Source organism: Sinohyriopsis cumingii, chromosome 6 (assembly GCF_028554795.1).
Source record: "Sinohyriopsis cumingii isolate HCF-2022 chromosome 6, ASM2855479v2, whole genome shotgun sequence".
In the NCBI taxonomy this organism is placed as follows: Eukaryota; Metazoa; Mollusca; class Bivalvia; order Unionida; family Unionidae; genus Sinohyriopsis; species Sinohyriopsis cumingii.
Window position 1 is genome coordinate 47,250,766 of NC_142966.1, and position 13,164 is coordinate 47,263,929.

General features: G+C 34.0%; 1 protein-coding gene across 1 annotated transcript in view; it reads left to right on the forward strand.

Annotated features, from left to right (window-relative positions):
- Positions 1-11,723: 11,723 nt before the first annotated feature.
- The window catches only part of LOC149796869 (uncharacterized), a 33,426-nt gene continuing 31,985 nt past the window's right edge, over positions 11,724-13,164 (forward strand). The window contains exon 1 of the mRNA XM_089961515.1: positions 11,724-13,078. Within this exon, the coding sequence (XP_089817641.1) occupies positions 11,780-13,078 (1,299 nt within the window). The 5' untranslated portion in view covers positions 11,724-11,779. The remainder of the gene's footprint in view (positions 13,079-13,164) is intronic.

The window sequence follows — 13,164 nt, forward strand, 5'->3', positions numbered from 1 at the left end:
AACAAAAAATTTCAATTTACCTATATTAAAACATGAACCCAATAAAACTGCAAAAAAAGGATGGAAAAAAGATTCTATCAATTTCTTTCAAGTTGATGATTATTCACTGGGACAGTTCAGTCCAACGCATTTCATAATCTTTGGTGAAAAAAAGCAAATATGGCATCCTGTTATCAACCCACACAAATTAATAATTACAAATTTTAGAGATCGATCTTAATGTTCAATATAGTAAGATTGGTTCTTTTGGTTTCTCTGTTATCACACAATCACGGCATCAGTTGAATATCTTCAAAGAATATTAAATGACAAAGATCCAATGCTATCTTAATCTTTTTTATTATTTTTTTTACACAAAAGCATGATGGCTGTTCCATTTAAACATATATGCTAACAAGGGAAGGCACTTTATAAAAAAAGTTTGTCAGGTTATTCCAATTACTCAGAGAGTTCATGTAAAAACATTTTTAAAAATTGCATCTACGGGTGAATACTCCACTTCAAAGTGGATACCTTGGGTCACCAATTATATTTTAATTGGACGACCCTGAGAAACTATATTCATATGGAAAACTATTTACCCCTAATCAAAATTAACTAACATGGGCAACAACAACATAAAAAATATTTGGCAAAATCTTGTCTAAGATATAACACTTATTTTATGACATGGAATTCTGTATCATATATGTAATGTGAATGACAAAAATGATGGACACTGGATTTTTAATCTTTTAGAAGTGATAACCTGCATCCGGGTTCAAATTTTTCTTCAAGGACCCATTTAAAAATATTGAGAATCCTGGGATATATGTACAATTTTCTTGCTAAGTCTTCCAAGAGAGACCCATAATTATGCCTCCATTACCCTCATTTAGAGGTGCACAAAGAGGATTTATGGACATTTGATCATAGTTCTTTTGATCATAGGATGATTAATCATAACCAGTTAATCACAGGACAGTTTGCTTGCTGGACATTTTATCATAGTTCTTTTGATCATAGGATGATTAATCATAACCAGTTAATCACAGGACAGTTTGCTTGCTGGACATTTGATCATAGTTCTTTTGATCATAGGATGATTAATCATAACCAGTTAATCACAGGGCAGTTTGCTTGCTGGACATTTTATCATAGTTCTTTTGATCATAGGATGATTAATCATAACCAGTTAATCATAGGACAGTTTGCTTGCTGGACATTTGATCATAGTTCTTTTGATCATAGGATGATTAATCATAACCAGTTAATCATAGGACAGTTTGCTTGCTGGACATTTGATCAAAGATTTTGTGGACTGTATGATTATAGACAATTATAAACAAGGATTAAAAAAATTTTAATAAAAAATTAATTAATAAGTCAATTTAATAAATGAAAAACACATTTTAGGTTTACCTTTCTAAGTTTCTACAGCTTGTCAAAATTTCAAGTGTTATGTATATTTAACTTGCATAGTTTTTTATGGGTTTTTTATTATATGTGATGGGTTATGTAAAATTGTATTTTGCAGCTTCATTGTCCACCTGACCAGAATCATCGATTTTTTAAAATTCTGTTAACAATAAACAACTAATATTTTCTCTGTGAGTGTGGGTTTAATTTTAGGATCATTATCAATAGAAGTAAACATATTTATCTTGTCTGAGTCAAAGACATTGTGTTTACCATGTTCTATATTATAATTTTAGTAAAAGATCTTTTGATTATAATTAAGAGTTTTCTAAAGATGAAATTTTATCCCTCATTTGGGTTATTATTTTGTGTCTTTTTTAAAAAAATAAATAACCTTGTTTACTAGAAAATTAGTTATTCCTGCAATAATATTTGAGCTGAACTCATTGATATTGTTGTACATGTGTTCAGATTTTGATTTGGTTGAAATTATTTATTATTCTCTGGAAATACAAAGTGCTCTATAATAATCTTGGAGAGAAACATACAGGAATTACAGTGCATTCAAACAAGGAAACCTTTGATTATATTACTGTGATTCAACAAAAGAATGTTGGCACATCAATTCAATTCAGACCATTGGTACATTAGAGATTACGGCCCACTACAGGCACATCAACACCTTCAGCACAGGAATAAATTTGGAATACCAATAATGATTATTCAGAACTGTATTCATTAAGACTTGTGTTAGTAATTTTAGGATTATTTGGGATTTAATTTGAAATACTTTGTTCACATTTTCACTTTGTATTCTATGGAAATAATTATTTGTTGAATTTTGCAAAGCTTGTTGTTTCTGACTCTTTTCTATGAATAACATTAAGACCACAGAGTCATAATAAAGTGATATATTTTTTTACTTCAAGGCCTAAACATAATTTTACAATCAATTGTACCTATTCATTTTACATAACCAACTACAGCTACCTTGTCAGCATGTTAGTTAAATAAAATCAAAAATTAACTAAATCATTGTTAGTTCCTTACAGATTCATTTAACTGCATTATATAACTTTCATAAAATTATTTTACTACTGATTTCGCTCCAGTATTTTTCAGCAAAAAGTGATAAATAAAATAAGCATTCAGTTCGTTTAAAAATGAATTGGTAGATAATTTTTTTTAAATTCTCCAACTATTAAAGTTTCCATACCTTGTAAATTTAAGTAGTTTTTACTCAACGGTATATGATCAAATGTCCAATGAACAAATGGTCCATGCATGATCAATGTGTTATGATCAATCATCTTATGAGCAACAAGATAATGATCAAACATCCAGACACCCACATAGAGTCCACATGACTTTTAAGCTATTTTAATACAAAAATCCCATAGAAGAACTTGAAGAATAAATAAAATGTCAATCATTTATCATGCCATTCAAATAAAGCACAGGACAAGATGCCAAAGAAAAAGAAAAACAAACTCAATATTTCATCACCTTGAAAATGTTTAAGAGAAACATATTAGTAAAGTATAATCTGTCTCACTAATAAAATGACACAAATTTTGACAAACACCAAATTGTGAATTGCTATAACTCTGATTTAAGAATAACACTACAAAGAAATTTACTGGTGTAAGAATGGATTGTAATTAGTGTATTCAGAACAGATTTATTCATTATCTTTTTTAGCTGTGACTAATTTATACTTGTTTTTCAAGATTCCAGATTTTGTTGAAGGAGTGTTATCAATGACATCTGGGACCAGCCTTAAGTCACAGTCTGGCCTGTATCTTGTTTTTATATAATTCTTGGTGTACTTTTGCTTGGCAGGAGTACAATTATCACTCTCTTCTCTGCAGAAATCACCAACCTCCTTCATATTTGCAGAAGATTCATGGAGAGAATTTGATGGCATGAAATCATTTGTGTAACTTTCACACTGTGCAGCAATTTTGCATTGTTCCATCTTGGAAAAAGATGTACCTTCTTGCTGATTACCAGAACTTTCGACATAGCATCTTAGCCTTTTAGCTTTACATCCCATGATATCAAGCTGTGGCTTTTCGCACCTAAAAGTCAATGGCTGCTTTCTAGATCCTCTGAGACTCTTATCTGGGGTAGAGGTCACCTTACAATAATTTGCTCTGTCTTTGGAGTTCATATTTTTCCACATAGACCTCAATTTGCCATGTATTTGGTCACTGGACAGAAACGGGTACAACATAGTCAGACGATGTTTCTGCTCATTTACAAAAACATCATAACTCACAATTAAGTGCTGTTTGCTCCGAAAACTTGCTGGATATTTAGTCTCGTTCATCATTCTGGATTCACGATCAATTTATCCACAGGATCCTAGAAAACAAAGAAATTAAATTTGTAAAGTTTTCCATTTCTTTAAAATGGGAAAAGACAAATCCAGGTAAGTGTTTAGCTCTTGTGTATATTGTTATAACTTACACAACATTTGAATCAAACATGTTTTACTTTAATATTATCATCTAAGCAGGCATTCCTTTAATTTAATGTTACACAACCCAAGAGCATACCAAAGTACATACAACTATCCTCCATTATAAAGCCCTTCTCTCCAAATTCAAGTAAATAAATGTGTTTTCAATGCCATGAATTTTATACCCACTTAGTGAGAAAGACTTCCTTCTGGAAATCCAGCTTTATAATTCAGCATTATGGACTATTAATGTGCTTTTTAAGTAAAGAATTCATTTTCTTTGGGTGCAGTTTGGATTTTTTAAAGCAATGCCAACACTAAAAACTTTTTCCTGGACTATAATTGCAGTGGAGTCTAAAAATCAGTCTCCTACCCATCATTTCTACACAAATCAGAGGATTACATTTCATAATATGCTAATCTGAAACTTAACTAAATCCACCTATCAACCTTTTGTCTAATATATTCACTTGAGATTACACAAGTTTTCAGGATTTTCAAAAAGTGATGTAGACACCACCTCTGCTACTCTCATTACATCAGCCGTAAATGCCGATAAAAATGATTTTACTTTGAAATTTTACTTTGCTAACTCTGTAACTGTTTTTCGTGTAACATCTTCATCTCAGTGGAATGTCAAATTAAGCTTTAGATATGGACATTGAATTATCATAAGCATAATCAGTTATCATCTTTAAAATGACATCAGTCTACAGTCCTACAAAATTACACTGCCTGTTTACAATTCCCCAAACACTATTTATTCAGAAGCCTAATTATAAAGAATGGACTGACACACTGAATTTCAACTCATTACTCAAGAATTTTATTCCAAAACCAGTAAGTGTAAAGTATAATTCTGGTATGTAATACCCAAACCAGTCTTCCTTGGCATCATGTGATGGCATAAATTTTAAATTAATTGGAGATCAAGTACAGCTTTCCCACACTGGCAATTCAGACATGGAAATTAGTGGTGCTTCTCAAAATCAATCTGAGGAAACTATTTGAAAATCCCAGCCAGGCTGACATCCATCTGGAAGGGGAGGGGTCCTTCACCTGCAGGAATCTGAGCTAGACAGTGACCAAGACATGAGCCCTAATAATGGATAATGATAACCAGTTGCTCCAGGAGGAAAATACCCCATCAGAAAATGCTTCTCTGCTGATAGGGATAGAAGAGGGCAGTGATAAGAACACAGTGTAACAATACTAATGGGGGAAAAAAACCATTACTGAATCACGAAATTACAGGACTGAAAGCCTGACAAACTAAGTTACCAAAATGAGAATGAATATTTGAAAGCAGAATACCAGTAAAACAAACATGACAAGCTTGGTGATCAACTTTCAAATATTAAGATGAAATGTAAATTCCTGGAAAGATTAAAAACAACCCACAAAATGTGACCTAAGCCCATCATCAAGTTGCTGCCTAATCAATGAGGTGGAAAACAATAAGCTGGAGGATAAAATGAAATACTGGAATAAACACAAAGATAATCTACTTTTAGAAATAATGAAAAATAAAATATGATTCTGTAGCACTTGATCCTTAAATTCTCTTATCAATAACTGAAGATACCAAAAACTTACAATTCTAAGTGAGGTGAAAGAAATATCCTAAAAGTATGGGAATAATATCACTAAGGTAATTAAACCAATTAAAAATTGACTGCAGTTGACCTACTTAATTAAGTCAATTATAGCTGGGACTCAAAAGATCAAAAGTAATATGGACAAATTTGTCAAAAATGAAGCATCAAAAGTTATTAACTTTACTACAGCAACTGAAAGCTTAATTCTCATAACATTGTGAAAGGTCACAAAACTTATTCTTATGACCTAAGCTCTGCTTACATAAATGTTGTGAACAGTGAACATCATTACTCTAATATTAACAATGAAACCCTTGTCTCTTCCAATGTCTGAGATTAAAACATAAAGAAATTTGCAAAAAAGAATCACAAAGTCAATCGTAAAATATTTCAGCAGGTCAAGGTCATGAGCTGGAATGGGACCTGGTCATATGATTGTTATAATCAGAAAAATTGACCTTTTTTTCAATATGACCACATCATCAACAGTGCTGAAAGAAATGATTTAAATTGAACGAACTAAAGACAATTTTCACTACATTCTAAACATCTACTTGGACAAACCAGTTAGTAATGTCTTCATATTCATGGTTTCTGCAAGAACTGACAATGATGTTTGAGACTTGAACGTTATAAAAGAGTATCTGTACATTGAATGGGACCACAAAATGACTGACACTGAAAATGCAGTCATTGCAGGTAGACAACATTCCACAAGATCATCCAAAATCCAAGAACTTAAACAGAAAGGTCAGATTATTGTTGAGTATGTTTAAACAAAAAACACATTTAATGAATATTTTGTCAGTATACCTTTGAAAACTAAGGAACCTACTATAAACTTCAGTTGTGTCAAAGTAAGAAATTTTGTTCAGAAAAAATTCCTCAGAACACAAAAAGTTTTATTTCTACAAAATCAAATGAAAAAATAATTTAAAATTTGTGCAAACTACTGAGACATCAAAATCAACTGGTACAGATAATACTGGACCATGTCTCATAAGGGCTGCTGCAAATATAGTACCTGATAGCATAGCTTATGTATTATATGCATATCCATCTCAATGTTTCTCAAGACATGGAAATTGATAAATGTTACCCCCTTCCAAAAGTCAGTCAGCAAAGATGTCAATAATGAATTCTTTAAATCCTTAAAGTTCTATACATTCTAACAGATCCAACTAATCTGAATATGTGCAAAGGTATTCCAAATAATAACTATAATGTACTGATGTACCAACAATACAGAAGAATCACTGTTATGAATCCAAAAGTCCTTTATATGAATTCACTGTGAATTCAATAGAAATATAAATCCAAAATTTCCTTCATTGTTTCATGGTAAATCTTTATAGCAATTAATATCCAAATGTCTTTGAATAAATGTTTTTCACAACAGTGTAGTTTCAAAAAATGATATTAAATATATAAATCAAACTACTCACTGTATCTCTTTCAAGTCCAGTAGTAATGTCCAGAATGAATGGCTGCATTCCTATCCTCTTATATATCAAGCTAACAGTGCAATAGCTAAACAATTCAATATGAGGCTTTTGAACGAATCATTCAGCATTTTTAAATCGCTCATTGCTGTAAACAACAGCTGTGCCAATCTAGCCAATCAGGAACTAGGTCAGGAGCCTTTATAGAAAAACCTATGATCTCCACTCATGCGTACAAATCCATTTTGGATCATGTAATTTTTTCTTCAACTAATTCTACTCAACCTTGAATGAAACAACATAATACACAGTATATGACTCACAGTACAAACTAAAATGATAGGATTTTTAGCATTAAAAAAAATGTCATTAACTAAAGGACCCTTACTTAAATCATTATTATAAAAATGATATACATAATATAGATGTACATAAGAAAGAAAAAATAAATAAGTTTTTGTAAAGAACGAATTACATGTGAAGTACCATAGGGAGTAATCCTGGGTCCACTCCTACTTCTGATCTGCCTCTTAAAATAGGCAACTGTATTTTATCTACCAACCTATATGCTGATGACACCAACTACTGTCAAATTTCAAACAGCTAAAGCCAGACTAAGTTCTGTCCTTTCAGATAGCCTTACTTAGATTAGATTCATGATGTAAAGAAAATGGTATGAAACTAAACAGACTAAAGTACTATCCAATATAAGCAGCAAAATTAAACAACACCAGTTTCAATCTCAAACTGAATGAAACTTGTCTACACATGGTTACCCATGACAAAATCCTTTGGTGATAGATGACAAGAATATGAAATGGAATGAACACATTCTATTAATATGTTACAAGGTCAACTCATGCATGTGATTGTTCAGTAAGATAAGACCGTTTACAAGTAGCAAACTTTCTAAAACCTCCACAACAGCTTTTAAGTTGGGCTGCCTTTGTTGCAAGCCCTTACAAATTAGCTTCATCTATTCTGGGAGATGAGCAGTCTTGCCAGCTTAAGTGTAGCAGAATGGAAGCAGAAGAGTTCCTCACAATCACATTTTGACCCTCACTGAGCATGGAAGGAAAAACATTCTTCTCTGCCTTGGCAAAGTGAACAACTAAGTATACATTACAAGTATGCTGATACATCAGTGCAGAAATTAGTGATTTGACCTGCTTCAGTGTAACAGAGTGGAAGCAGAAGAGTTCCTGACACAAGCATTACTGATCCTCAGCGAGAAAATGATTTACTGGAGTATCTAAGGACCCTACCAGTACAGTCATAAGGACTCCAAAGATATCAATCAGTTCCAGTTTGAATTATTGCTAACAATTCAGTCCAAGGATCCTCTTCTCCACCTTGGCAAAGTGAACAACCAAGTACATCATAAGCAACAAGGATGTCGATACATCAGTTCAGAAAGGAGAAACTCCATGATTTTCTCAGTACATTGAATACATAAGTGTCATAAGTCAACCCATCAGAGAAACCAGAATTCAATAATGTGAAACAGTATACTTGGACCTTGCCAACACCTATTGTTCAATACTCCAAAAGTTGATTAATTAGCTCTTAACAAATACCATTTATCTGCAAGTGTATAGCAGTGAATCAGGACGTACAACAACAAAATCCAGCTATGACTCGCAAGTTTACCACTTCATGAATTGTTCTGAAAGGTGAGATCATCACAGGCTATCTTCATTATAGTATTTGTCATGAGGATGATGTTAATAATCAAAGCAGCAGAATGGGAGACAACTGGGTCAAAAACAATGTCAGGAATATGAGTACCACCCAAACGCATGTCCAGACAACATGTGTTGACTGCACTGGAGGAAACTGTCACAAGCTCATGCAAGTTTAAGACAAGGAAGACCTGGAGCTTAGTGATAAAGAAAATCTTGGGTAAATTCCCCAATTTTGATGAAGAGCCAATAAAAGGAAATTCTTTCCAGCCTAGATAATCCTATCAAGTGTCATGGTAAATGGCTTGATGTGATAGTGAAAGACACAACAGCACCAAACTGCTATGAACCAAGCAGAAAGAATGAAGAGGATGACAAACCAGGTCTCCCAGGAGAATTCAAGGCATGAATGTACTACCTAGACCAATCTGGCATCCAATGCTGTATGACATAACAACAACTGTGGAGGGCTATAAGCAAACCATCAAGTACATGCACAGATGACTTGGAGTTCCATCATCTTTAATAAAAAGTTGGGCTCAGCCTGGAATGCTCCAGCTACCACTAACATGAGAGCTGAAGTAGCCTCCAACACAAAAATATAGTGGGAACAACCTGCTCTGAAAGACAAGGTTTATGAGTAGGTCAGACCCAGTGCTTGAAGGTTAGTAATCCAGGATAATTGTTGTTGTTGTTGTTGTTTTGGGTTTAATGCCATTTAGCAGCACAAGATAGGCTATACATGGTAGCCAGTATAACTGGTGGATAAAGAACCCAGGAAAGCACTGGTAAGAACCACTGACCCAATGGAAGCTACTGGCAAGCTGGGCCTGAGACTCTAACTCAAGCAGATGGAGGTGAGATGGCAAAGACTGGTAAATGCAGGCACTTTAGATCACTTGGCCACCAGGGCCTCAATCCAGGATGAGAAAGTGGTGGATGAAAATGACAACAATCCAAGTTTTCCAAAGGAGCATGGAACAGGTGGTCACTGCTAGAGGAAGTTAGCATGGTCTGATATCTTGAACCACAAGCCTCTCCAAATCCACATTTTGCTGGGAATAGTGTATGATCTTTTGCTATCTCCAACAAATTTACACAAACAGGGCCTCATTTAGACCAGTATTAATCAATAGGTCAAAATTCGTCACCTTTATCAAAAAGGGAGAAACCAGTAACATTCCACAACAATGGAGGAGAATCCTAAATGAAACAGAGTTGGGAGATGCATGTGGATCTGGAAAAATGTTTTTTTCTGCCAGAAATTTTGAATAAGTAGTAAACTGGTTAAAATCTAGGTTGAAGTTTGTGGCCTTTCAGCTGAATGTTCATTGGGAAGAGAGATGTGAATAGGGTCATTAAAGAAAGTTGGCACAACAGTGGACACAATGTATTAAAATAGCATATACTTCATTCACTTTTGGGTTAAATTCTGTGTTTCATGTTTATTTCTTAGGCAGTGTTTGTTAGATTCACGAAATTAACAATGCTATGCATGCACCTTTATTAGTATCCCATCCCAACAACAAAATCTCAGTGTAACCTATATTTTATCTTTAACTGGCTTTGCTTTAGTTTATGCATTTAGCGTATAACATGTTTTTTGGCATGCTATCCAAACAAAAATCATGAAACATATTGACAGACTGAATCTTGAAAAGTACTTCACCATAACTGCAAAATATGGTCTCTATGACAAATAGTTCATACTTCAGTGACTTTGATGAATTAGTGTTTAAATGCCATTTTCTATGTGCTGTTTATATTAGAATCAAGAAAGTCTGCAGTATGATACCCTTCTGTACACCCTTACAACCAACAGTCACTGTGGCCTACATTTTCTACTTGACAAACAGCTTAAGTTTTAGTGTTTAGTTCATAACCACAAATATTTGTTCATGCCATACACATACCTTATTCTATAGAGAAATCCCTTTCCAACCAGCGCAGTTGGAAACATGAATTTAGAAATATGTTTACTGAGTGGCAAAAAGTTGGTATTATTGACAATATATTGTATCCTGTGACATGTACCATCAACAGGTGATGCATATGTGAATGTGTGTAAATTAAATTAGTGGACTGCATGCCCTTCAGGTGGAGTCTCAGATGTAGTGAATAATAAAGGTAAAACCTGTAATGATGCCTGAACTCTTGCATTATGTTGTTATACGTGCTGTCATTCCAAAATTACACAAAACCTGTGACTTTCACTTAGAAGTATATGACTTGTATGGTGGAAAATGATAATAGCTTCTGAAGCTGGTTTTACAATCACTGGGGGGGGGAGCAAAACAGTTTTATGACAGATCAGTTGGGCGAACATTCTGTTGCCATACTCCTCTCATTTAAATGTATATTCTGAATGACAATTATTTACAATATTTAGTTATTTTAAACTTCTAAAAGATTGGTACTGGCAGACATAAAATTATTAAAAGTCTCTGGTAGAGATGACCTATATAATCATGGATTATACTCACTTAAATACTGGTGGTTTTTTTTTGTTTTTGAAACTAAAGACTGTAAAGAATGACCACTGGTTTAGGCCTACGGCCAGTGAATATCAACACCAGGAAAATAATCTAAAGAAACAAAACTAAAATTAAGAAAGATAGAAACTGCGCACACAAATTTGAATCCGTAAAACTGCATTCAGCACAATGCATCTCTCTATAATTATAGTTTATCTCATCATTTGGAAAAGTGCACGTTGCCAGTTACGAGTACTGCTGAATCCGAAAAGGATTACAATATATATATTTAAAATATAATATAAAAATTAAAATAAATGCGCAAATTGTTTATACTTGTAACCTATTTGTGTAATAAACTTCAGTTGGAAATTTTCTGCTTTGAGTTTTATTTGTATTTCGTTAGTTTTATAGCAGCGACATCTGGTTTCTTGTTGGATTGTTTTCTTCCGATTTTTTCCCCTCACAAACTATGTCTCTGCCTTCTATGCATTAGCAGTAAGATTTTCTTTCTGTAACAGTTTTGTCCACAAATAAGCTGGAAATACTCAGATGGATTGGATTTTCCAAACTAACTTGCAATTCACATTTGCCGCCATTTATACGGAACAAACGAGATTTACGGCTGAAGTATCGCGGACGTGACGTCACTAGTTGCTACATAACAAAGCAAGGTGGTTGATGTGCTACCGGTGGTGGTCACTATCAAATTCTACTCATCATGGAAATCGAGGAAGCCGACGAGAATATAGATTTCGACTTTTTCGAATCTCCTCGTAAAAAACAACAAACTGGTAATCCAAAACAAATAGTGAAAGATAATTTACATGGCAACCGAAACAGTTTTGAAAGACCACAAACTGCCATTTTGTCAAAGCGAAATGACAGGAATGAACAGAAAATAAGGGACGAAGAAGGAAATTCATCTAGCGGATCAGATCATTATTCCGACAGTTTTGATAGTGACACGAATTCCGACGATTCTGGTGAAGAAACTAGCATAAAAAGAAAGGATAAGAACAAGAGAACACACAAATCGGAACAATTTGAAGAAATTGTTGGTGAAAAACGAAAGGAAGACCCGAGGCGCAGTGGGGGTCAGTATGACAGACGTTCAAGTAGTTATTCAGATAGTTCAAGCGCCTATTCAGATGGTTCGTCACATGAGGACATTTCTGATAAAAAGTCAAAGAAAACTGTGAATGTTCGTGTACCAAAAGTTTACATGGAAGCATGGGGTACAGAAAAAAGTACTGTAACATTTGAACCACCAGAACATTCAGACAGAAAAAGAAAAGAGGAGAATAATATTCACAGAGAACCTGATCGGCATAGAGATGGCCATCGTGATAGAGACTCATTAGATTTAGAGAGTCATACTCGCTCTGGATTTTCACCAGATAGGTCTTTGCACACAGAACATAAAAAACATATGAATACTAGGGAAGGAAGACCACCCTCAGGTCACCATAGAAAAGTTCAGTCCCTTCCCAGACGTAATTCTCTAAGTGACTCGAATAATAGTGATATAACGGAAGTCTCACCACTTGTTACCCCTCAAAGCACACCACGTGCAAAATCTAAAAGTGACAGATTTGGAAAACATGTGAGTACTGATCTGCAGTTCGAAATACCTGAAGATGATTCTGTTGGTACAAACATTAAATTGGATTCTGACAAAATTGATCTTAATGTATTGATGCAATGCATGGCAGAAATTGATTATGAGAAGCAGCAAAGACTGAAAGCCAACACAAGAAGGGTAATGTTTGCACCAGCACGACAGAATGTTAAAGCTGACAGGCCAAGGTCAAACTATTCTTTTCCAGCTGATCGTGTAAAACTGATTGAACAAGAAAACCAGAGACTTTTGAATGAAATACTGAAAAATGATTCCAGACAGAATAATAAACCCAAAGCTAAACAAAAGACTAAGCAAATTCCAGTACCACCACAAAGACTTACACCTTCAGCAGTTAATAGACAGAGGGAGCAAAGGAAAATTGAAATGCAAAATTTGGTATGTATTTTTACTTAAGTATACCAGTAGCAGTGTTTGCTTTGCCTTGCACTGATTTCATGACATTGCACCTATCCACCATTTTT